General features: G+C 45.7%; 1 protein-coding gene across 1 annotated transcript in view; it reads right to left on the bottom strand.

Annotated features, from left to right (window-relative positions):
• The window catches only part of CCDC146 (coiled-coil domain containing 146), a 221,081-nt gene that overhangs the window by 25,355 nt on the left and 168,535 nt on the right, over positions 1–27,191 (bottom strand). Inside the window, exons 10-15 of the mRNA XM_030216395.1 lie at positions 24,559–24,654; positions 24,304–24,474; positions 16,525–16,613; positions 16,251–16,415; positions 15,300–15,524; positions 5,289–5,517 (exon numbers count right to left, since the gene is read on the bottom strand). Coding sequence (XP_030072255.1) covers positions 5,289–5,517; positions 15,300–15,524; positions 16,251–16,415; positions 16,525–16,613; positions 24,304–24,474; positions 24,559–24,654 — 975 coding nt within the window. The remainder of the gene's footprint in view (positions 1–5,288; positions 5,518–15,299; positions 15,525–16,250; positions 16,416–16,524; positions 16,614–24,303; positions 24,475–24,558; positions 24,655–27,191) is intronic.

The following is a 27,191-nucleotide window of genomic DNA, read 5'->3' on the forward strand; positions in this document are numbered from 1 at the left end:
GCTGGACCTCTGGTCCCCCCAACAATCCCCCCAAGCGACTCCTTATATGGTGTATAGCCCTGCCCAGCGCATCCCAGGATACACTGGGCAGGGTTGGGCCCCGCCAATTTGCGGCGTCGCAGGAAGAGGAGGGAGGCAGGCTACCCTCCCTCTTCCAACACACAAGGTAGGGGGGTAGGGGGGACTGGACCACCAGGGACCCCTTGCTGGGGCACTAGGGGGCTGGAGACCCACCGGATCTCCAGCCCTCCCTGAACCTGGGGGGGGGGGGGGGTGGGATCGTCAGGGGGGACCAGTGCTGAAATTTTATTTTTTTACAGGTGGTGCATTCCCTCTCCCCCTACCTCTCCCTCCTCCCTCCCCCATCCTCTCCTCCCTCTCCCCTCCCTCTCCTCTGAGTTCCAGGGCCCCCCTCCCTCCCTCCATCCGAGTTCCAGGCCCCCCTCCCTCCCTCCGAGTGCCAGTCCCAACCCGCCCAGCCCTACCTGTTCTCCCACAACAGTCCTCCGCCGGTCCGCCCTCACCTTCCTGTGTGCCTCCCAGAATTTTGAAAGTCATCTTACTTCAGGGTCCCGGCGGCAGCAGCAGTGAAAGGAGAGCAGGCTCAGCAGTTCAGCCTTCCCTTCTCTCTCAGCTCTGGTCCCGCCCTCATTTCCTGTTTCCGCAAGGGCAGGACCAGAGCTGAGAGAGAAGGGAAGGCTGAAGTGCTGAGCCTGCTCGCCTTTCTCTGGAGGGGAGGGGGAGGGGAGAGGGAGGAGAGGATGGGGGACAGGGGAGGGAGGAGGGGGAGGTAGGGGGAGAGGGAATGCACCACCTGTAAAAAAAAAAAAATCTCCTCTATGGAGGCTGATCTCAGGTGGACCCTCCAAAGTCAGCTCAGCTTGGGCATAAGTGAAGGAGATACAGTCCACTTAGCCAACTGGATAATGTGTTCAGATCATAATGCTCACAACACCATCACTTCTCAACCACATGAATTCTGTTCAGCCAACTTGTTGACAGACAAAATGTATCCAGCAAGCATGGGAAGAAAGTTTTTAAAATCCTACTTCTGAAGTTACTCAGACAAATATTGTAAATATTGTGTATACCTTTCACTGCAGGAATGGTAATTTTCTAACAGACCACCTGGCTTATGCAGTAGGAATGCATATAGGTTACAGTACTTTTAAACAGGAAGAGATGTGCATAATCTTCCTTTGTTAAAATTACCCCATGGAAAGTACCTGAACATATTTATACCTGCGTGTCCTTAGGCACGTATCAGAGACCGTGGGAGAATTGAGATTCTACATGCAGCTTTGTGGGCTAAATTAGATTCTTTTTTTTCTCTCTTCAGAATTTCCCCGTTATCTTGGACCCTGAAGCAACTAAGCAAAATGCTGGCCACCGTTGGTCCGGGGGTTTGAGGAAAGCTGGAAGAATTTGGCTTTATTTTGCCCTTCAAAGATAAGTGCTTTTGTTGTTTGAATCAGTAATAGTGAAGTTCTGCTTACTCTCTACAGTTGAGCTATTGAGCGTTAAAAAGAAATGCCTTGCTGACTGCTGTATATTTTGTTATTTTTGAACAATGGACATTGAAACTTGAAAAATGATAAAAGAAATACATATGTCTAATTGGAAGGTTTTTGCCAATGATGACGAGCAGATCGTTGGATCACATCTACTACTACTACTACTACTTAACATTTCTAAAGCGCTACTAGGGTTACGCAGCGCTGTACAATTTAACATAGAAGGACAGTCCCTGCTCAAAGAGCTTATAATCTAAAGGACACATGAACAGTCAGTCTGATAGGGGCAGTCAAATTGAGGCAGTCTGGATTTCCTGAAAGAGTTAGGTGCCGAACGCAGCATTGAAGAGGTGGGCTTTAAGCAAGGACTTGAAGATGGGCACTATAAATCTTTGGATTTGGAGCTCTTTGAGACTTTACCTTCCTTTTTTTGTTTTTTTTTGTTTAAATATATTTTATTGACAACCCAAAGGTAAACAACATAATGTTCTCAATGTATCCAACATACAAGCAATAAGATATCATGCTGGAACCATACAACGTGTATATGTCCCTTCCCTCCCCCCCCCCCCCATCCAACCCATCCCCCCCTCCCCACTATTTCCATTGCCTCGGGAACTTGCTTTTTGCTATCCGAGTGGAGTCAAATAAAAACAGTAAGCCCAATAACTCTGTACGCCTGGACAGCCCACATTCTACTAGACTAGAAAAAGTATCCAGGGACTGGGCTTAGAGTACATGCCCGATCCCCCCTCCCCCTGCTCCTCGTCTATAAACCTGTACCTCTTCCCATCCATACTACCCTCAACAAGCATTGATAAGCAAACTTCGTCCCCTTGGGCTGAGATTTTGAAGATATGGCATCCATATCCGGAGGAATGTCTTCCTACGTTTAGGCGAGACTTTCGAATCTCTGGCCTCCCACGAAGCTAAAAGGTGCACCTGATTACATCATTTGTGATTTTTAGTGGATTACTTTGGTTTTTGAGCCTATCTTTAGTAATTCTTTTTCCCAGCTTTCTTCCTTCCATTGCCGTTTTTCCCCTCGATGTGCCTCGTCTGACTCAGTTGGTTCCTTGCTGACCGACTACAGCTCCTAGTCCTTTTAAGTTTCCCTTTCCCTCCATTCCTTTGCTCCCTTTGTGTTCGTGTGTGCTTGTATGCTAGTTTTTTTCTTTCCTTTCAATTTTGTCGTTCTTTTCCTTTTTCACTTTTGATGTATTTTAGCCTGTAAACCGCATGGATCTGCCAGTTACGTAAGGCAGTATAGTAAGCTTGAATAAACATAAACATAGAGGGGAATAATCGAACGGCGCCGGCGAAATAGATTGCCGGCGATCTATTTTGGCGGTGCCGCAAACAGCTGGCCGGAACCGTATTATCGAAAAAAAAGGCCGGCCATCTTTTGTTTCGATAATATGGTTTGGACCGGCCAAATACCAGAGTTCGCCGGGTTTGAGATGGCCATTTTTTTTCAGCGATAATGGAAACTAAAAGCGGCCATCTCAATCCCAGCTAAATCCAAGGCATTTGCTCGTGGGAGGAGCCAACATTTGTAGTGCACTGGTTCCCCTGACATGCCAGGACACCAACCGGGCACCCTAGGGGGCACATCTAAAAATTAAAAAAAATATATACAAATAGCTCCCAGGTGCATAGCTCCCTTACCTTGGATGCTGAGCCCCCCAAATCCCCCCTAAAACCCACTCCCCACAACTCTACACCACTACCATAGCCCTTATGGGTGAAGGGGGGCACCTACATGTGGGTAGAGTGGGTTTTGGGGGAGTTTGGAGGGCTCAACACTTATCACCACAAGTGTAACACGTGGGGGGGGGGGGAATGGGCCTGGGTCTGCCTGCCTGAAGTCCACTGCAACCAACAATAACTGCTCCAGGGACCTGCATACTGGTGTCAGGGAGCTGGGTATGACATTTGAGGCTGGCATACAGGCTGGCAAAAAAAGGTTTTTATTTTTTTAGTGTGGGGAGGGGGTTGGTGACCACTGGGGGAGTATGGGGAGGTCATCCCCCATTCCCTCCGGTGGTCATCTGGTGAGTTGGGGCACCTTTTTGAGGCTTGGTCATGAAAATAAAAGGACCAAGTAAAACCGGCGAAATACTGATTAATGCCGCTTTTGTTTTTTCCATTATGCGCTGAAGCTGGCCATCTGGTAGCCACGCCCACACCCGCCCATGTCCCGCCTTCGCTACGCCACCGACACACCCCCTTGAACTTTCGCCAGCTCGGCGACAGGAAAGCAGCGATGGTGTCAAAAAAGCAGCTTTCGATTATACCGATTTTGCTGCTTTTGAGAAATCGCCGGCCATTTCCCGATTTATGTCGGAAGATGGCCGGCGATCACTTTTGAAAATAAGCCTGATAGTAACATAGTAGATGACGGCAGATAAAGACCTGTACAGTCCATCCAGTCTGCCCAACAAGATAAATTCATATGTGCTACTTTATATGTATACCTGACCTTGATTTGTATCTGCCATTTTCAGGGCACAGACCGTAGAAGTCTGCCCAGCACTAGCCCCGCCTCCCAACCACTAACCCCGCCTCTCAACCACTGGTGCTGCCACCCAATCTCTGCTAAGCTTCTGAGGATCCATTCCTTCTGAACAGGATTCCTTTATGTTTATCCCATGCATTTCTGAATTCCGTTACTGTTTTATATGCAGAAATTTAATATAAAAATTACCATGAATAAATCACTGTTTTATGAGCATAACTGGCTTTGAAAATTATCCCCTAAATGAGGAAGATTAGCTTACAGGTAAGAGAGCCAAATCCTTCAACTAAAGATAAAAAATATTTGGACAAGCTGGCTGTGTAGCTTAAATTTACCTCTTCCCCACTAAGCTTTTCTGCTCCCATCAACAGCTGAACAATGCTCTGACCCTAGCTACTCATTCAGGCAGCCTGGCATGGTGTGATCTTCCCTGGATTTCCTTGTGGCTTGACTCCTGAATGCCAAAAATTAAACTTGAATGTCAAACTCTGGTACAAGTGTCCGAGATTGCTGATCACTCATCTTGTAGCAAGTAACGTAAAGAGTTGTAAGCACACTATTGCATTTAAAGATTCTAGCTTTCAGTTACTGGCATTTCAAAAGAAACCTTTAGTTACCAGAACTATGTACAGTTAATATATCAGGGTTTCAGTGGCGAGTACTAAAGATTCGTGATGGAAAAGAAACATTGGGCTTTGAGAAACGTTTTACATAGAAAGTTTGAGCCAATGTCTAAAAACAGGAAAAGTTATTACATTTTTCTGGATATGATAAAGTGGGTTGTAAGCAGGGGCGTAGCCAGACCTCGACGGGAGGGGGGGCCCAGAGCCTAGGTGGGGGGCACATTTTATCTTGCCTCCCCCACTTCCGCCCCCCCCCCCCCGCCGCCACCCGCTTCTGACCCCCCCCCCTACAGCTGCGAAAGTACCTTGGCTGGCGGGGGACCCCAACCCCCGCCAGATGAAGTGTTGGTCTGTCCCACGCTGGTCTTGTATTGCCTCTCCTGTTTCCAGCGCACCCTGCACGCTTGTTTCATTGAAACGAGAGCATGCACGGTGCCACTGAAAACAGGAGAGGCAAAACGAGACAGCAAGGGACAGACAAACGCTTCAGCTGGCAGGGGTTGGAACCCCCGGTGGCCTCAGAGCCAATTTGGGGGGGGGGGGGTCCAGACCCCCGTGGTCACCCCTTGCTATGCCACTGGTTGTAAGTCAAAATTATACACCAGGAAAAGCTAGTTGCTAATTTTCATGTACCTGAATTTGAAGAGATACGATCTCTTCCTCCAGTACTTTTTTGTCTGACAGACATTTCCGAGCCTGATCAATCTGTCTGTTTTTCTCAGTAGTTTGCATCTTCAGGAACCGAATCTTCTCATCCATGGCTTGTATTTCCACATCTCCATTTCTGATCAGCATTTCTTGAATGTTCATTTTCTCATAGAAAATGCACACCTCCTCCTCCCGCTCTATCAGCTGAATTCCCCTATGAGAAATTAAAAAAAGAAACATTCAGTACACTTTTTAAAAAATCTGGCAGTTTCTCCCTGCTTTTTTGGAGCTTCCAGCTCAGCTGGAACAGGGGCTGATCTCTGGTCCCATAAGTTTTCATTCACAAGTGACGGTGGATTTGCCCGCTAGTTTTGACTCCCAGGCCTCTGCATGACTGTACAGAAAGAGTACTGCTGCTAAGCCATTAGGTGGATCCATAAAGGATAAAGGTAATGGGATTCAATATACCACCTTTCTATAGTACAATCAAAGTGGTTTACATTTATCATAATCAGGTACTTTCTCTGTCCCTAATGGGCTCACAATCTAAGCATATTTTCCAGACTAGTTTGATATCCCTTATTTAAGAATTACTTAAACACTCACAAGGGTGTAGGGTGTTTTCTAGGGATGGAGAGTTATACTTTATCTCTCAGTTGACAAACACTGGCCTACAGAAACTGTTCAAATGTGCAGATATCTACTATAATAAAACTCACCCTCAACGTTCTGAGGACACTGACGTCACTGAAGCCAAGCCCTGACTTCCTTCAAAAAGGTTCGAAGGTTCGTGGTGATGAAGCCACCAAAATCGCTCGGGGCCCTGCCCTCGAGGGCGGAGCAATGGCAGAACAACGAACAGGTTGGCAGGGAGGGTGGGAAATCGCTACGGGCCCCGCCCTCGCGTCAAACGTCATGACATTGGGGGCGGAGCAATGGCAGAACAATGAAGGGGTTGGCCGGGGGGGGGGGGGAGTTCCCGACGAAAACCTTGCTAGCTAGCGCCCGTTTCATTTGCTCTGAAACGGGCCTCTTTTACTAGTATTAAATAAAAGTTAATAAATAAAAAGAGCTCAGTCTGACCTAAGTCGAGTAAGGGGGTTTTAGCTCTCAAAAGCTAGTCAAGAAATGTAACAAATTACTTCAGTGAAAAGGTATAACTTTATATATATACTAGTAAAAGAGGCCCGTTTCAGAGCAAATGAAACGGGCGCTAGCAAGGTTTTCGTCGCCAACACCCCCCCTCCCTCCCTCCCTGGCCAACCCCTTCGTTGTTCTGCCATTGCTCCGCCCCCAACATCATGACGTTTGACGCGAGGGCGGGGCCCGGAGCGATTTCCCCCCCCCCGCCTCCCTGCCTCCCTCCCTGCCAACCCCTTCATTGTTCTGCCATTGCTCCGCCCTCGAGGGCGGGGCCCGGAGCAATTTTGGTGGCTTCACCACTACGAACCTTCGAACCTTTTTGAAGGAAGTCAGGGCTTGGCTTCACTGACGTCACTGTCTTCAGAACGTTGAGGGTGAGTTTTATTATAGTAGATATATATATATATATATATATATATATATATATATATAGTTTTGTTTTTATTAATTAACCTTTATTTATTTACTTTCACATTAACTAACATGGCAACAAAACTATTTTATTATTTGGAAAATATTTTGTTCAAAATATATCACTGGTCTTGTGAAACTGTAGAAGCAGTTGTTGCCCTCGTGCCCATGTTCAGTTGTTGACTATTCCAACTATTTGGTCAACATCCTGCTTTAGTTCTTTATTGAGACTGGGATATCCTGCTACTTTTAATGTCCGGTATAAGCGTTATCATGATATTTCATTTAACTATTTGTTTAGTAAAACCAGGAATTTAATCCCAGTTCAAATTCAGAGATTAGACACTTATTTGGACTTTCAGAAATCTTTGAAGACTTATCTTTTTAGCAAATACTTCTGTCATGAAATGCCTAGCCACTTGCCTGGGGCTAACCCTGCAACTTCTTAGAGGGTCTATCCCCAGCACAGCTCAAGAAACATGGGCACAATCTTGACAGGGGTCCACACTCCCAGTGGTCCCACAGTTTCTAGAAAGCACTCACAGACCCAACACACAAACCAACCACCAGGATTCTTAGTCAGTCCAGACAAGCAGAGTCAATAAACTAAAAAAGGTTTATTGTCATAAAAAATATTGAACAGTGAACTATAAAAACAGATGGAAAATAACAGGCAAATAACAGGTAACTGAATAAGGATCAATTATAAAACTATCTACCTGGATAGTGCCTGGGAAGTACAGGAAATATAGCTGCTCACAGGTTTTATCACACCTCCCTCCTTAAGAGAGAGACCCTGGACTGTGGCCTCTACAGACTGCTGGTTGGGTCTTGATGGACCAGTGTCAGGGTGGTTCTGACTCTTCCTTTCTGGAGAGTCCATCAGCATTACAATGTTCACTGCCCTTCCGGTGCTGTATGGTAATAATGTTGTACAACTTCAGGGACAAGCTCCACCGGAGTAGCTTCCCATTCTCTCCCAAGACTCTTTTAAGCCAGACCAGTGGATTATGATCTATGATGATAGTAAAGTCTCGCCCATACAGATATGACTGCAGTTTCTTAAAGGCTCACACTAAAGCCAAACATTCTTTTTCAATAGTGGCATAGGTTATCTCTCTGTCAAGGACCTTGGAACAGGTACACAATGGGGTACTCCTCCCCTCTGCTATTCACTTGACTGAGTACAGCCCTAATAACATTATGCCGAGGTATCAGTCTATACCAAACATCTTTGCTGATAATCAGGTGCAACTAGCACTGGATCGGTAGCTAATGCTATCTTTAATTTTTGGAAGGCCTCTTCACATTCTGACAACCAGGTAATCATTCGGGGTAGTCTCTTTTTAGTCAGGTCAGTCAGGAGCTTGGCTATAGTGCTATAGTGAGGCACAGACTTTCTGTAATACCCCACTGCTCCAAGGAAAGCCAGTGCTTGGTCTTTAGTTTGGGGAGTGGGCTATTTTGTTTGCTGTTCCTTGAACCTTTTCTAATTCCGCTATATCTTTTTTGAGATACAGCAACCAGAATTGAACGCAATACTCAAGGTGAGGTTGCACCATGGAGCGATACAAAGGTATTATAATATTCTTGTTCTTATTTTGCATCCCTTTCCTAATAATTTCATGTTGCTGGTTGTTTGTTTGGCCACTGCATTGTTGTTTAGGTGGTGATTGAGCTCTTCTAGCTGTTGGAGTGGGTGTCTTCTTCCTATGATGCGTACTGGTATTTTGTTCCATTCAGTTGGAGTTGTTGCTGGTATCCCCATTATCCATATTGTTATTGTATAGTAGAAGATCCATGCCCTTAGGTTGGTCATTTTGGGGGGGTTACTTCTGGCTTGGGGTGTTTGTGTGTGAATATGTGTGTGTTTGGGCTCTGAGGTGCTTGTGTTTGTGTGTTGCATGGGGCTTTTTTTTTTTCCTATTACCTTGGCTAGGGGTTTGCCTGCATCATTGAGAATGATCAGATAGAAGATAGGTAGTGAAAAATGTCCTTCAGTAACAGTCACGTCTAAAAGATAAATGAGCAGTGGAAGTTCTTACTCAGAGAATGGAGGACACTGTTGTTAATTGTGGCAGCCAAGAGGAGCAGTGTAGGGGGCACATACTTGCTGCATCACCCAGGTGAGAGGTGTCGGTTCTGGGCTGCTGTTCTTCAATGATGGGTTGTGCAGCTCCGAATAGAGTGCCTGAAGTATGGGTGGTGGGCCATCCAGAACTGGGCTCTTGCAGGGTGCGGACCCCAACCCAGAATAGCATCTCACGTTTCGCGGTTCATCTGCATCCAGTGTTCCCCGCAGCCTCGGGGAGTGCCGCTGTGCTGACTCCTCGGCTGGTCGTCGCTGAGCGTGGTGAGGGTGAAACTACGCTGCTGTTCTGGGCTGGAGCGCACTGTGGTATGCCGATGTTTGACTGCACTGCCGATCCACATCTGCCTACTCTGGTCTGCCGACGTCGGACTGTTCTGTTGAGCTGCGTGGTCTAGTTGGTCCACGGGATTAAGATGGCTTTTCTGCTAATTTTGCTCCTAGGTTCCTCCGGACAGGTTGTAGCGTCGCCTTCTGTTTGATTTGACAATTTCCTTTGTTTGCTGTTTGCATGTTATGTGGCAATTATCGGCAGTGATTGGCTTGTTAACTAAGTTGCGCATGCAAATACAGAATACGACTGTATTTGCACACACAACAAGCTGTACTATATAGAATCTGGGGGTTGGTGTATATAGACTGCTCTTTTGCTGGAGCACTTGCAGATCAATGCCTCCCATCGTAGTGCAAGCATTTTAGACATTTACATGTGCAATGGGTGCGTAATTGTGGGTATCTATATTTTAGAACTGCCCTTCTGGAAATCAGGGAAGAAACACGAGAACAGCTTTGGGTTCACTTTTTGGAGAAAAAGGAAGCATGTAAGAAATACAAACTGTCCTGCTTCTGACAATTGAGTGAGTCTTATTTCAAATAGTTAATGCCTGATAAGATGGTCAATTAATCAAAATTTACTGCAGAGACAGTGCAGGATGATTGTGGGGGATATTTTATATTTTATTCTTAGCCTTATAAACAGTGTTTTTTTTTCTGGAAAAAATGGTGCTAGTATTCATATAGGGTCAACCATAGCGGGCAGGATGCTATCCATGGTTCTGCCCCATTGTAGCCACATCCCTACAGTAGACACATCTGCTTTTACCTGTCACAAAGTACATAAAAAATCATTGAAGATATTACACCAGTCTCTGGAACACCAACACACCTCTTGTTGGGAAAACGGAGGAAACAGGATTCTCTACACAGAAATTACGCATCAGCAGATTACCTCACCTTGGTCACATATATACAGAACATGGATACAGCCTCACAACATACGGAGTAAGTGATTACAAATTACAAATCAAAATGTGTGGTGAAAAACTGAACTGAAAACCCCAAGATGCCAGACTCTAAAGTAAGTAACTCTAGTGGAATGCCATACCTTAGTCATGCAAGCAAAACACAGACAACCTCTCATTAAATAAAGAAAAAGGCACCATAAATTAAAGTAGAAATACATAGTAACATAGTAGATGACGGCAGAAAAAGACCTGCATGGTCCATCCAGTCTGCCCAACAAGATAAACTCATATGTGCTACTTTTTGTGTATACCTTACCTTGATTTGTATCTGTCATTTTCAGGGCACAGACTGTACAAGTCTGCCCAGCACTATCCCCACCTCTCAACCACCAGCCCCTCCTCCCACCAGCGGCTCTGGCACAGACCGTATAAGTCTACCCAGCTCTATCCCCGCCTCCCACCACTGGCTCTGGCACAGACTGTATAAGTCTGCCCAGCACTATCCCCGCCTCCCAACCACTAGCCCTGCCTCCCACCACCGGTTCTGGCACAGAATATACACACAAATCTTTTACTGAAATCCCAAGAAGTCACTGCATGCAGTGAAACATTGGAGAAACAGAAACAAATGTATTTTCTCTAGTATTTTGCAAAATACATGCTTATGTCCCCAAACTGACATATTCCAATAAATAAATTAAAAATAAAATATTCTACCTTGTTGCCTTGGCATTTTATTTTTCCAGTCATGTGAGCTAGTCTCTCTTTTCTGATTTCTGTTCTCTCTTAATTCAGGTTCTACAGTCCATTTGACATTGCTTCCTATCTCCTCCTGTCTTTGTCCATTCCTCCCTCTTGTGGCATTGATCGTTCCCATTCATCTCTTTCTACCACTTTTCTGACAATGCACTCCTTGCCAAGCCTCCCCCAATGGCCTCTTCCACACGGTAAACAGCAAAACAAAAGAGTGATGCTCTGCAATGCAAACAATGCCTTGCAGATGAACCAGTGAAGTAATAAATACCGGTGATGTAATAAATGCATTTATTACATCACCAGTTAATTGGCAAGGCATTGTTTGCATCACAGAGTGTTTTTTCCACTTGGGACTACTCGGCGTTTTAACAGCCAAGATCTTGACATCTCTTTTAAGTCGTTTCTTTCAGCACAATATGCCAGATTTGTTTGACCCCTGAGGCAGGCCTTCTGTGCCGAACCACGGCCGTGTGGGGTTGGTTTTATGCCTTTTATAATAAAGGCTTTTACATTTTTATATCCTCTCTCAGTCAGCCTCACTCTTTTGTTTTGCTGTTCACATTTGTGTGAGGCACCTTTCCTCCTTTTTTTCTTCCCTCTTCCACATGGTTCCACCATGCCCAGCATCACCTCTCTATTTCTCTCTCCTTCCCACCCCTGCAGTCCAGCATCTCCTCTCTAACAGTCCAGTATCCCCTTCCTTTCCCCCCTAAATAATCCATCTCCCAATTCTCCCCTCCCCTCTCCCTACCTCCCATCCCTCCAACAGTGAAGCATTTCCCTTCTCCTCGTCCCCCCCCCAATGGTCCAGCATCTCTCTATTCTCTCTTATCAACCTGCCAACCCTCTCACAGGTAAACATCTCCTTTTTCTTTACCCTCAGCCCCCAAAACAGTCAAGCATCTTCCAGGACCAAAAAGCAATAACCTTATGCGTGAAAAGGCAGCACTGTAAATATTACACTGTGCCTAAAATGGCAGTATACCACCTAGTGAAAAAAACAACAACAACAGAAATGCAACAAAATCTCTACACAGATACTACATGCTAGCAGAATACCACATCTTGGTCACGCATGCAAAATACAGACAGACCCTCAACAAAATATGAAACAAGAAACCACAGATCATTAATAGATGAAGGCAAAAATCTGAACTGAAACCTCAAGGAAGTCAGCCTCTGCACACAACAATAATAGAGAAATAGAAACAAATGCAAAATATCAGAGATGTGTATTACTAAAAGTTGACATATTCCAAGTAATAAATTCAAAGTAAAATACTTTTTTCTACCTTTTTTGTCTGAGCATTTTATTTTTCTATTTGCTTTGGTCACAAAGAGGGGCATAATCGAAAGGGGTGCCCATGTTTTCCTGAGGACGTCCTCGCAGGATGTCCCTGCGAAGGGGCGGGGGAAACCCGTATTATCGAAACAAGGTGGGCGGCCATCTTTCGTTTTGATAATACGGTCAGGGACGCCCAAATCTCAAAATTTAGGTCGACCTTAGAGATGGTCATCCCCGATTTTCGGCGATAATGGAAACCGAGGACGCCCGTCTCAGAAATGGCCAAATGCAAGCCATTTGGTCATGGGAGGAGCCAGCATTCGTAGTGCACTGCTCCCTCTCACATGCCAGGACACCAACTGGGCACCCTAGGGGGCACTGCAGTGGACTTCAGAAAAAGCTCCCTGGTGCATAGCTCCCTTACCTTGTGTGCTGAGCCCCCCAAACCCCCCAAACCCCACTCCCACAACTGTACACCACTACCATAGCCCTTAGGGATGAAGGAGGGAACCTAGATGTGGGTACAGTGGGCTTGTGGTGGGTTTTGGAGGGCTCACATTTACCACTACAAGTATAACAGGTAGGGGGGGAATGGGCCTGGGTCTGCCTGCCTGAAGTGCACTGCAGTACCCACTAAAACTGCTCAAGGGACCTGCATATTGCTGTCATGGAGCTGGGTATGATATTTGAGGCTGGCATAGAGGCAGGAAAAAATATTATTTTTTTTTTAGGGTGGGAGGGGGTTAGTGACCACTGGGGGAGTAAGGGGAGGTCATCCCCAATTCCCTCCGGTGGTCATCTGGTCATTCCCTCAGGTGGTCATCTGGTCATTTAGAGCACATTTTTGTGGCTTGGTTGTTAAAAAAAGACCAAGTAAAGTCGGCCAAATGTTTGTCAGGGACTCCCTTCTTTTTTCCATTATCGGCCGAGGTCACCCATGTGTTAAGCACACCCCAGTCCCGCCTTCACTATGTTTCTGACACGCCCCCCATGAACTTTGGTCGTCCCCGCGACGGAAAGCAGTTGAGGACTCCCAAAATCGGCTTTCGATTATGCCGATTTGGGTGACCCTGGGAGAAGGACGCCCATCTCCTGATTTGTGTCGAAAGATGGGTGCCCTTCTCTTTCAAAAATAAGCCTGAAAATCTCTTTTCTGCTTTCTTCTGTTTTTCCTGTCTTTGCATGGTCTCCTGTCCATTTCACATTTCTTTTCTCTCCATGTCCACCATCCATCTTCCCTTTGCATCCTTATTCATCCTATCAAGCATCTCCTGTGTCCCTGTCCCTATCCGTCCTTCCACGTTCAACATCTGCCCTCTTAGTATCCCTATCCTCCCCTATATTCAGCATCTCTTCTCTGTGTTCCTATCTTAATCTGTGTCCCTATGTCCCCCCATGTCCAGTACTGCCCCTCTGTGTCCCTGCCCTCTCTATGCCCAGCATATCTTCTCTGTCTCCCTACCCCTTCTCTCTCTCTCTCTCTCTCTCTCTTCCCTTCCTCCCACAGCCCCTACTCTGAGGCCAGTATCTCTCCTTCTCTCTTCCTCTCCCATCCCCTGGTCCAGGATCTCTCCTTTCTGGTTATAGTGTCTTCTCCCCTCTCTTCCCTTCCTCCAGTCCAGTCTCAGTTTCTCTCTTTCCCTCCCCTCCACTCCCTCCTACCTGCCGGTCCAGGATCTATTCCTCTCCCTCTTTGATCTAGTACCTCTTCCTGTTTGATCCTCCCTCTGCACTCCCAGGTCCAGCAGAGGAGCACCTGCATCCCTCTCTCTTTCCATCCCACAGGTCCAGCATCTCTCCCTTCCCTTCCCCATTCCAGCGTCTCCCCTCCTGGATTTAGTGCCGCTCCCCATCTCTTTTATCCAGCATCTTTTCCCCTGCTCCAGTCCAGTCCCAATCTCTTTCTCCCTACAGGGTCCAGCACCTCTCTCTCCATTTTCCCCACAGGTCCAGTATCTCTCCTTCGCCCATCCCCCTTATTCCAGTACCTCTCGCTCCCTCTATTCTGCAGGTCCAGTGTCTCTCCCCTTCCTCTCCCCTGATTCCAGCATCCATCCCTGTCCCTCCTTTCTGTGGCCCCTCTAACCTGCTTCAATTGACTCTGGTAACAGCACTGTTGTAATTCTAACAGGCTGCCTTGGGGTTTTGGCTTTCCTAGTGATGCGTCCCTCCCACTTGGAAGCAGGAAATTGTGTCAGAGGAGGCAGGATGCATCAGAGGGAAGGCCAAGGCAGTGTTTTAGAAGTGCAGCAGGCCACTACCAGAGATGACTGAAGCAGGTTGGAGGGACCACAGGGAGGGAGGGAGAGGAAGAATTTTGAGACCTGTGGGATGGAGGGGGAAAGAGAGGTGCTGGACCAAGTGAGAGAGAGAGATACTGGCACCTGGAGAGGCCCTGAGGCAGACAATGGGCACCTGTGCTGGCAGGAAAAAAGGTGGCAGCCGGTATGTACTGGCTGAAAAAGCCCTGCTTATAGATGGCATTATTCCCCCATGAGGGGATCCAACATGCTTTATACTATACTAGCCGTTGAGCCCGTAAAAACGGGCTAGTAAAGGAAGGGGGGGTTTGAAAGGCCCCCCCCCCCCCCCCGCGGAGTCCCCTCCGCCACCCCTCCTCCAGGGCCGGGTACCTGGCTTCATCATTCAAACCGCCGGAACGCAGCACACAGCTCATCTGAGCTGCCGTCGGCCTTCCTTCTTCTCTGCGTGTGTTCCGCCCTCTTGTGGTGTAACGTCGGTGAGGGCGGGACACAGGCAGGTAAGGAAGGCCAACGGCAGCTCAGATGAGCTGTGTGCTGCGTTCCGGCGGTTTGAATAGTGAAGCCAGGTACCCGGGCCGGGTGGAGGGTGGGTGGCGGCGGCGGCGAATCCGGGTGGGTGGGGGGAGCGGTAGCGGCAACCCTGGGGGGGGGAGCGGTGGCAACGGCAGTTCCCTCACTCGCAGGTGCGCAGGTTCCCTCTCTGTCACGCCCCCGTCATCACGGGTCTCTACTGCGCATTTGTGAGTGAGTACGCCTCTTGTCATTTATATGTTTGATAAGGTGAAATCCATTTTCTCTTTATACCTCTCGTTTCGGTTCTGAATGGCGGATTCATATTTCCTGCGCAGATCAATCATGTCATCTTCAGCGCTTGTGATCATACGGGTGAGTCGGCCAATCTCGAGTTTTTGTTGCTGCTTCCTGTCATTCATTTCTTGGAATGAGACGCTGGTTTTGGAAATGCTGTTTCGCAGGCTGTCTCTAATCATTTGGCTATTAGTCTGCTTCAGTTTGGCTTTTTGTAACTGTCTGTAAAAATAAAAAACAAAATCTTCAGAGTTTGAATGGAGCTACATATTTACTAGGGGCTGATAAATGTATAATTGCACTAAGTACAGACAATCAAAACCTACGCATATACCCCCCTGTTTACTAAGCTTTGCTAGCGGCTGTCGTGCGTTAATGCCGACACAGCCCATTCCCTTTGAATGGGCTGTGTCGGCATTGCTGTGCGGCTTAGGGGGAACAGTGATGCACATATACATCTAACTGCCCTGATACTATCCATTTGTTGAGGGGTGGAGACAGGGCAGCAAGCAAAAACTATCCATATAGTGGTGATATTCAGAACACCCCCCCACACTGGCGAAAGAACCCCCCACCACGACAAAAGAACCCCCCCCCCCCCCGGGTGCACGCCCAGGCCCCCTCAGGCCCCACGTAGCTACGCCACTGCAGGGCCCGTTTTATTCCTATGGGCCCTGCTGCAGATAACTGGAGCTAAACTTTAGTAAAAGACCTCCTCTGAAAGGAAGGAATATCCTCTTATTATTTATGTCATTTCTGATTAGGTAATGGAAAATAGGTATTACATGAAACCCATGTTTAGGAAAAAAGTGAAAATAAACAACAATAATAATTTTGAGTTTTCTTTCTATAACTCAGAACTTTCAGTCTCACCACAGTCTCATATTCGTGACCAAAAGAAGGGCAACCTTTCTAACAGTGTTAAGGGTATTAGAATCTGAAATATACCTTTCTTTATTGAGGACATTGGTCCTCAGGATTTCGATCTCGTTTCCCATAATTCTAGTTTTTTCTCGCATTTCTGATATTCGTTGGTTAGCCGTCTGAAGTAGGTTAACGCATTTGTTTCTCTCTCTTCGGACAATGTCATAGATGGCAGAAAATTGTTCAAGTCTGGAAAGTGCAAATTTGTGCATTAACATTTAGCTGTAGTGCTTATGGTAGATATTACTGAACTGAAATATATGTTTTATTAAAGGAAGAACAAATTCCAAAATGTTACCGTTTTTCATCTCTAACACTTTTCTTCTTATGCCCCACTATGAATAAATCCTTTTCTTTGATTTCTTGTAGGATTACTGCACACCTGCGCTGTTTTGGCATGAAAGAAATACATTTAAAAAATTTGCAATATGCACAACTGGTACACTTTGCTATGCAAATGAATAAGTAAAAGCAGAGTTATGCAAGGAAAATAACCAGTGGTTAATTATATAAAACTAGTAAAAAAAGGCCCGTTTCCGAAACAAATGAAACGGGCGCTAGCCAGGTTTTCCTCGAAGTGTGCATGTTTGAGTGAGTGTGTGTGTGTGAAAGTGACTGATTGAGAGAGAGTGACTGTGCGATTGTGTGTCAGAGAGAGATTGAGACTGGGTGCTTGTGTATCTGTGAGTGAGTGTGTGTGTTTCAGAATGACTGTGTGCGAGTGCGTATGTGAGACACAGTGAGTGTGAGAGAGTGAGTGTGTTTCCCCCCTACTCCTCTCTTCCCCTTTGCCCCCCCTCCTCTTTCTCCTTCCTATACCCTTCCCCCCCCCCCCCCCCCCCCCCTCTTATGATAGTTAAAATAGCATCCCTTCCCTTACGGGCTGCAGGAATAGCTCCTGAGAACTGAATCTGTCTGAGGCTCTGTGCTTGAGGGAACTCCTGGGATTCCCAGTTGAGCTGTGGGTATGTGGCTGATGGTGGCCACTTTGAAGGCATACTTGAGTTTCGGGTCCCTGCCTTACCCTTTTCTCCCTCCTTCCCAGTAGGGTGCTCTGTGCTGTCTTCAGTGAGTTCTTTTTTTCCATCTGACTTGGCTCACAATACAAAAAAAAAAAGACAGCACGTTTCCACACCTGAGCTCTCTGGATTGGGTCGCTGGGATGCCGTTTTATTTCTGGCTCCTGGGGGAGTGGTTGTACTGGATGGTGCTGCCTGAGCAGGGTGAGTCTGAGTGGCTTCGCGCCATTTGCGCCCGTTCCCCTCCCCTCGCTGTCAGTGTGAGTGCGGTTATGGCCTCCGAAGCAGCTAAAGCTGTGCGAAGAGATGCAGCGCGGCAGGGAGTTGTAGCGCAGGCTGCCTAGAGGAAGCGGGCTCTGTTCGTCTGCCGGCAGCATCTGAAGCGGTTGTTTCCCGTGCTTCGACGCTCGTTTTGGGCACCATTTTGGAATCGTCAGGGGACACGGTTAGGACGGTTCCCGATGTGGAACACCGCGGAGCTCAGGCTTAATTGTCAGCTGCTGATAGCGATGCGATTCATTGAGTGTCTGTGCTCCGTCCTTGACGTCATCACGTTGGACGCGAGGGCGGGGCAAACACTCATGGGCAAACTTTGATCTACACCACCATGGATTTAGAATGTTGGGACTTATGGAGGCTTCATTAGAATGTTGGAGGTGTGTTTTATATAGAGAGATATATAGGCTTAGAGCAGGACAAAACTTGCTTTAACTATGAGAGACAGAGCAATGCACAGAGAAAGTGAAGTTGCATCAGAGGAGGCAGGATGCAGCTGAGAGGTTAAATATATTTCAGTCCCCTTCATTATTGTTAGGGGAATGTCCAGGGATTCTACCAAACCCTGGTCCCCGTGCAAAGGATAGTGCTCCAGTCACAGAGCTGAACCAAAGACAATGACTCTTCTCATGCCCTGTTTTTCCTCCAAGGACTGTCTCCTCCTCCTTCTCCATCAGTCAAGCAGGAAAGCACAGCCCCTGTTCTGGAATCTGTAAGGGTTAATGAAAGGCCAGAACTGCTTTCATTCTGCTAGAGTGCTGCAAGTTCTGGTACTGCTGCACAGGCAGAACCTTAGTTCCTTTATCACTATGTCTGGTAATAAAAAAGGAGGAAGGAAGGCCAAATTATTTATTTATTTATTTGTAGCATTTATACCCCGCTCGATAGCAGGTTCAGTGCGGCTTACAGAGTATGGTACAAAGTATCACAGATACAATACAAAGTATGTTACAATGTATCACAGAGGTAATACAAAGTATGGTACAATGTATCACAGAGATAACATAGCTATATAGAGTGGGACAATAGTAAAAGATGTGGGGAAAGAATTGGAGTGTGGGTAATGCTGGTGGTGTGGTCTAGTTTTGAGGATTAAGTTGGGTCGTTTGGGTAGGCTTGTTTGAAGAGGTAAGTCTTCAGCAGCTTTCGGAAGAGTAGGTGTTCATTGGTTTTTCGGATATGTCTAGGTAAGGCGTTCCAGAGTTGGCTGCCTATAACAGAGAAGTTGGATGCGTAGTAGGTTTTGTATTTGAGGCCTTTGCAGTTGGGAAGATGAAGATTGAGTTATGTTCGGGAAGATTTGGACTAGTTCCTGGCTGGAAGATCGATCAAATTGGACAGCTGGCAGGGTAAAAAGTGAGGTGAAGAAGCTATTAGAGCTAAAAGACAATTTTGTATGGTACTGCCCCTGACTATATGTTGCCTTTTGTTACTTTGCCTTCTCGCAATTCAATCTTTGGTGCAAGAGACTACTTGCGTCTCCATTTTCCTACATGTAAGATATTCAGCTACCTTTTCATACCAAGGTATTAAATGGTGGAATTCCTTGCCAAAAAATTTAAGATCCTAGCATGATTATTTGTTTTTTCCTAAGTTTTTCAAATCTTTCCTTTTCAAAAAATTTCTATCAATTGATCCTGGTGCCTAATCTCCCTCCCTTCCATTTCCCCCATTGTGCTTTATTATTAAATTCTTTCTTTAGTTATGATTCTTTCCTTATTGATATGTGTGGGTTTATGTATTTTGTTTCATATTTTGTAATGACTTCTTCTTAGCTTGATAGCCACATTGTAAGGGTAAATTTGGGGTATAAGCATTGGTGTGCTGGAGTGGGCTCTCAAGGGTTCGCGAGAGCCGTTTGTTAAGTTTTTAAGAATTTTGGGAGCCGGTTGTTAAAGTAGGCCTCCCCATGGCTACTTTAACAACTGACTCCCAAAATGTGGGCTTGGGCCCCCTCCTGAATTCTCTTTTACTTTGCTGGCAGTGATGCTGGCCCCACCAGCCAAGTAAATAGACTGCTGCTGCTCCCTGCTCCTTGTTTCTGACTCTGAGCATCAGGCTGGGACTTTTCATGCAAGCGCAAGAAGATTCCATCATGCTGCTCAGAGCCAGAAACAAGCAGCAGAGAATGGTGGCAGTCCATTTATTGGCTGGTAGGGCTCGGCAAAGGTATGCCTAGCGTGCCCGCACAAGGGAGGGGAGAGAGAGGCATGTATTCCCCCCCACACACACACACACAAATTTCAGGGTCAGCTATGCCCGGAGAGAGAGCCCATTGTTAAAAATTTGCCAGCACACCCCTGGGTATACGTGTCATAAATAAGTAAGTAAAAAAATAAATAACAAAATGGAAGAAGGATCTGACTGGAAATGACAGGAAACAGCATAAAGAATGGCAAATCAATTGCAAAGTGGTGATAAGGAAGGCAAAGAGAGGTTTGAAAAGAACTGGACTGCTAGATGACTGAGGGGTAAAAGGGGCACTCAGGGAAGTCAAGGCCATAGCAGAGAGGTTAAATAAATTCTTTGCTTCAGTCTTCACAGGGGAAGATGTGGGTGAGATGCCAGTGTTAGAAATGTGTTCAATGCTGATGAGTCAGAGAAACCACTGCATTATAGAAGGGGGAAGGGGACTTGATATACCACCTTTCTGTGTTCTTTTTGCAACTACATTCAAAGTGATTTACATAGTATATACAGGTACTTATTTGTACCTGGGGCAATGGAGTTTTAAGTGACTTGCTGGGAGTCACAAGGATCTGCAGCAGGGGCGTAGCCAGACCGGTGGGAGGAGGGTCCACAGCCCGAGGTGAGGGGGCACATTTTAGCCCCCCCTGGCGCCGCCGACCCCCCCCCCCCACCGCTACCACCACCACCAACTTTGACCCCCCTCCACCCACGACCCTCTCGACCCCCCCCTCCCGCCGTCAACTCGCCGTCGCCTACCTTTTCTGGCGGGGGACCCCAACCCCCGCCAGCCGAGGTCCTCTTCTTCCTTCGTTCTGTTTCTGAGTCTGACGTATACGTTGTACGTGCAGGACGTCACACTCAGAAACAGAACGAAGGACGAAGAGGACCTCGGCTGGCGGGGGTTGGGGTCCCCCGCCAGCAAAGGTAGTCGACGGTGGGTTGACGGCGGGAGGGGGGGTCGAGAGGGTTGTCGGCAGGGGAGTCCAGGGCCAAATCTACGGAGGCCCAGGCCCCTGTGGCCCCACGTAGCTACGCCCCTGATCTGCAGTGGGAATTGAACACAGTTCCCCAGGATAAAAGTCTGCTGCACTAACCACTAGGCTACTCCTAATCTATGGAGCTCCACAGAGTTTAAACAGCTGATTTAAGATGTGAACCACAGGGGCAGGAGAGGCACATGACACCAACAGCAGGTTAGAGAATCCTCAGGTTGGCTGCACTCTGCTGGGATCAGGCCACCACAGTGGGTGGAGAAGAATGTGAATAATGTGGTTGGGTGAAGCAGGACCCAAGATAAAACCTTGCATTAAGAGCTAAGTGACCGTTGCTTTACAGCTGGGGCCTATGGTACTTGCTCTGTATATGCAATCTATTTCGGTAAGGCCTATACATCCTTCAGTGTTTGGAATGTAGTCTGTGGGACATATGTGTACAGGAGAGTGTTTCTGATAGACAGAGGTAACCATTCAGGCTTTCTTTGCTGAGAGTAGACAGACATATACATCTTCAAAGTGAAAATTCATCTTTTCTCAGAACAGTAAGCATTTGAAGTGCTTAAATATGTCACTTTTGAAGGCTCCTTTTGTGTTATGAGGTAACAACATTTCTTCTCTCACCCACACTATACTGGAAATCATAATCTGGGGAACCATAAGCTCCCGGAGAAAGCAATTTACTGTGTTTGAAAAATATTATTTTTCTTGGTTTTAAAATTGAGGGATCATGGCAGAAGAAAAAGAATGGGCAGAGTCCAACGACCATCTCTATGGAAACAGATTTATTTTTTTAATTTAGATTTTTGTTAAAATTGCATTATTTTCTGCCAGTATTAAGGGGTGCAATTGAATAATCTATATCATCCACTATTAACTACATATCCTAATGATGAGGGATTAGCACAATGATTAGCAGAATGATGAAAAACTTTGTAGTATCACCAAAGGAGATATTTGTGTGCCAGTCCTTGCTTCTTTTAGGGAAGCCCCATGATACTGCATGTAATTCTGGAGACCACACCTACAGAAAGATATAAACAGGATGGAGTTCGTTGGAGAGGACAGCTACTAAATTGGAAAGGAGGCGGAACAGAAGGGATATGATAGATACGTTTCAATATCTCAGTGGCATTAATGTACAGGAGGTGAGCCTTTTTCAAATGAAGGAAAACTCTGGAATGAGAGGGCATAGGATGAAGTTAAGAGGAAATAGGCTTAGGAGGAATCTAAGAAAATACTCTTTCATGGAAAGGGTGGTGGATACGTGGAATGGCCTCCTAGTGGAGGTCGTGGAGACGAGAACTGTGTCAGAATTTAAGAAAGCGTGGGACAGGCACGTGGGATCCCTTAGGAAAAGGAGGAGTTGGTGGTTACTGAGGAAGGGTAGACTGGATGGGCCAGTTGTCCCTTATCTGCCATCATGTCTCTATGTTTCTATGAAACATGGTTGCATCACCGCATGGACATTCACCCATGTAGTTGCTATTCCTTCTTGAATGCTGCACCAATACATTACATTTATTTTATTTATTTATTGATTTATTTATTTGTAGTATTTGTATCCCACATTTTCCCACCTATTTGCAGGCTCAATGTGGCTTACATTATGCCGTGATGGCGATTAGTTATTATATTCCACAACAACCCTAAGAGTTCAGCGTGGATCACAGTAAAGAGAAACAGATAAACCCTGTGAGCGAACAGTGCTATCAGATAGAAAACTATTCCCTTTAACAATACAATACAGAACTAAAAATCGATCAGTAAGCTAAAAATTTATTTAAAAGAAATGTTTTACAAAATTTTCTAAAAATAACATAATTATGGATTCTTCTAATATTTAATCGGATTGAATTCCAAATGGCAGGCGCCTGATATAAAAGACTGACCGAAAAAGTGGTCTTAGATGTTAACCTATGAGGAGTGGGATAATGAAGTTGAAAATGATCTCGAAGATCCCTTGAACCCAATTTGATAAATAGCCCATGGAGGATCTTGAAAACCATAGCACACACCTTAAAGTGAACACATACCTCAACCAGAATCATATTTTAAAATCCACAGATTAGCTTTGCTAAGTTCATGCATCATGCGATTAGACAAAATTATTTAGGAAACTTTGAAAATGATTAAAGTGCCAGCATTTAGGAAGGAGAAGTTTGTTAGGAAGAAGGGATGGTGATCCTTGAATTCTAGACGTATTATTTTGTGTTCCTACAAATCCCGAAGAGTAAGACTAGAGCTGCAACTATGGAACGCATTACCGAAGGACATAAAAACAATACATGACCTAACAATCTTCCATAGACTACTGAAAACTGACCTGTTCAAGAAGGCATACCATAACGATCCATCCTAATATACAAAATAAATAGACTCTACACGAACTAGACAAAACCGAACTCTTGTCGCTTGACTGTTTAACCTCACTGCTATTAATGAAAGCTACACAATACGCACTACCACTTCATTTCCTAAGTTGAAAATGATAACTCTATAGTTGATGAACTAACCTATGTTACAACTCACTATCACTCAGAAACCTCCATGCAATACCACAATGCACTCTTCTTAACCATGTATGTATGCATCTCAATGTAATACCATTTATAATCCTGTACCCGGAAATGGTGATCACCATCACAGCAAAATGTAAGCCACATTGAGCCTGCAAATAGGTGGGAAAATGTGGGATACAAATGCTACAAATAAATAAATAAAAATAAATGTTGCTATTACTTGAACTACAGGTTCAGATTTGGTTTTATATTTCTCCAGCACAGCTGATCATCAGATGTACCGTGTGAACAGATGTACCAAGCTCTATGCTGTACATATTTTCTTTGATCCTTTACCCTCTTCATTAGAAAACGAAGTCTTCTCTATATGTGGTCTGAGATATCAACCATTTTGGTAGCCTGTGGATAACTGAGGGGAGGGGAGGGGAGGGAAGCAGTTTTTGACACTTTCATCTGCTTGAGGGGCTAGAAGAGCTCAGGCCTCGGTAGCTTTGGGTTTTATCAGTGTTGCTTATGGGAGATGAATAGTGATGATGGGATGACTTACGAAGAGGATAATGATTGTGATATGGGGGGGGGGGGAAGAGGATGATCATTTAATTTATGGGTTGGTTAGGGAGGGTGGGGGGTATGGACAGTAGGAGGGGGATTAGGGAGGTTAAACTACTTTTAAAAAATTTTGATGACAGACTTACTTATATTGATTCTTATAATGTATGTTTTGTTGTTTTAACATTTGTACATTACTCTGGTTAATGCGACTGCTTTTGACTTGCCATCAATAAAACTGTTAAAACTTAAAGCTAAAAAAAAAAAAGGTGCAAAAGCGTAATGTATTCCATGAGTTAAGCTTAGATTGAAATGCTTTCGGTGTATTATATTTTCCTATGTATGGTTCAGTCACTTCAAAAGCATAATCAACGATGCAAAAATACTTCATGATGAAGGTATTCCCAATCAACGGTCACTGCAGTCCGAGTGATCTCTCTAAAGGGAGTATATTATATACTCGTCAGTATACCTTCCACGTCACTGCGCCACTGAAATGTGTGGAGTATGCACTGTCATCTTTTATTACCTTGGCTTTCACCAAAATTCTTGATTTCTGGTCCCGCTCATCAGACTTGATCTGAGCCAGACGTGTGAGACTAATCAGGTCTTCTCTGTACTGGGTTTGCTCCTTAATAAGTTGCTGCTCTTCAGCAATACACTGTTCCACCATATGTGCTTCTACGTCAGTAAGGGTTTGCTGCATGACAGAATACAACATTTTGAAACAGACAACTCAAAACAACGAGCACTTCATACGGTAAGAGGAACTGCTCTTATTCACCTGCTGTGCCAAATTTCTTTTAATAGTTTCTACTTCTTGATGTAGCACCATCCTTCTTTCTAGCAATGACCCATCATCTTCAGGTAGGACATCCATCTAAAACAAAGCATAGCTAAGGATAAAATATCATTACAATGGTCAGGGTTTGGGCAGTATTTGAACTTTGTATTATGGTTTAGAAGTTTTTATTGATGAACAGCAGAGTATACATTTAACATCACTGACACAGCTAGAGTCATCCTTTTATCCAATACACTTCAGAAATTCTCATCTACTGTAACACCAAAATTTACATTTTCTCCCACCCTCCCATCCCTCTATTTAACCGATATAGTGATGCACTGGCTCGACACTATGAATAGTAGGCTCTCCACTCAGATAACTAGTGTGACCAGTCTGCCAAGCGCACGAGTAATTTACATCATGAAGGTATCACGACTCTATGCTCTGTTTAACAACGTGAAGAGACATTATGGCATAATCAAGTGACCCCCAACCTGGGTGCCACTCCCACAGTCAGTGTGCATTCCTATATCACATTTCCATATCTCCGTGTTCCCCTAAAGGATCCAAGCCTACCCCCCCCCCCTCCGTCCCATCCCCTCCCTCTCCCTCCCCTTAAATTCTTCCCTGATTCCCAGAGTCAAGAGGAGCCTCTGCTCCGTTAATCCTATGCGATAACAAGGAGATTTATCTATGCGTCCCATAAACCTTAATACAATGTCAGAAACTGGTCGCTACCCTTTGAACTTTGTATTATATCTGTGTTTGAACAGAACATAGAAAAGATCTGTGCATTTCTTTCTCTGCCTTTTGCTCAACTCCCTTTGGGGGGCAACTCTATAAACTGGTGCACATTTGTAGGTGCCATAAAGGGGAATTCTTAGTGCGGCCTGCATCGGGACTTTCTCTCTGAACCGTCCCGCCCCTTCTGATGCAACTTCCTGTTTTGTGAAGGGCAGGACGGTTCAGAGAGGAAGTCCTGGTGCAGACAGCAGACAGCGTATGGATACGGGTGGGGGGCAGGGTCTGACAGGGGGTGCATATGCAACACACACACCTTGTATAAATACGCCACTGGTGGCAACTTATGTCATCTTACGTGGTGGAGTAGCCTAATAGTTAGTGCAGCGGGCTTACAACCTGGGGAACGGGGTTCAATTCCCACTATGGCTTCTTATGATCTACAAACTTAGATTGTGAGTTCATTGGGTACAAAGAACGTGCCTGCATATAGTAAATGTAAATTGCTTTTGGTTGTGCCACAGAAAGGCTGTATATCAAATTCATGACCCTTTATCCTTTATCTTAATAGCAGGCATAAGTGGGCACACCTGAATGAACCATGCAATGTGCATAACTGATAGTATTCTGTATGTTGTCTGTGTCACTATGCAAAATGCCCGTGACATGCCCTGCTCCGTTCACATAAATGCCTCCTTGCGGTTGCATGCTATGTGATTTATAGAATAGTGCCTAGCACTTACACACAACTCAAACATGTTAGCGATAGTATTCTATACAGTGTGTTTTTTGTTGTGAAAAAGGTGCTGGTACTCAAATGCCAGGCCACCCTTCAGGGATGGGGTAATCACTGAGGGATCCACCCCACAATAGCCAGGCCCCCTGCAACCAGTCACAGAACCTATGACAAGGCAGAATTGGTGTGTAGAACCTGAGCTCTGTCATTAAAACCTGGGGTCACCCCTCCGAAGGGTCACCACCTTGTAGGGTTGGAGGGGCTTCCGTGTTTCAATGACTCAGAGGGTTATGCTGAAGGGTTACCCATATCAGACAGGCCTCTGAGGAGAAACCAGACAAAGAGTGTCCCAAACTGGAGGATCCAAGATGGCGTCGAGGGAGGACGTACGTTAGTTGAGTTCCCGTTTTACACCAGAATACCTGAAGTAGGCGCGCTCCCCAGAGAAGGGGAAGAGAAAAGGCAAAGCCGTGGTGTTGTCCTCCTCGAACACGGCTGGAGTTCCCACCACTTCTCAGCCTACTTTGGAGAGATTCGGGGTCATAACGTTGGGGATATCGGCTCCTGCTTCGGGGAACAGCAAGGCTTTATCGCCGAATCTCAGTGGAGAGGGAGTGACTTTGAGTCCCCCTGCTGGCACGACCCCTCCAAGACCCGGAAACAGTAATGCTTCGCTATGGAGGTCGACAGTGGAAATGCCCGAAGTGGGTTAGGATTTTCACGCGACCCGAGGAGGTCCTGGCGCAGCATCGACTCCGGATAATAAACCAACTGGGGGATTGGAGAGTGAGCTCTTCCCCCCAAAGATATCTGGAGTGGTTTCTGTGGAGAAATTGGATCTGGTGAAGCCAATAATGTCACAATGGACATACTATGGGAAGTGCTGCAGAGTGTGAATAACTCTCTTCTTCAGATGTTTAAAATTTTTTAGGAATAAACACGTGAGTTAATGAATTTATATTAATACTTATCTAACAAAGTGGAAGTCCGAGATATAAAAATAGAGACTTTGACTACGGAAATGGTTTTTCTATGAAAATCAGTTAATTTGGTAATGAAAGACAGCTATGTTTCTTGTAAAAATTGGAATTTCTGGAGAACCAATTAAGGAAAAATAACTTGAGAATGATAAATTTTCCTATAACATCCTATA

This window comes from Microcaecilia unicolor, chromosome 10 (genome assembly GCF_901765095.1).
Source record: "Microcaecilia unicolor chromosome 10, aMicUni1.1, whole genome shotgun sequence".
Classification (NCBI taxonomy): domain Eukaryota; kingdom Metazoa; phylum Chordata; class Amphibia; order Gymnophiona; family Siphonopidae; genus Microcaecilia; species Microcaecilia unicolor.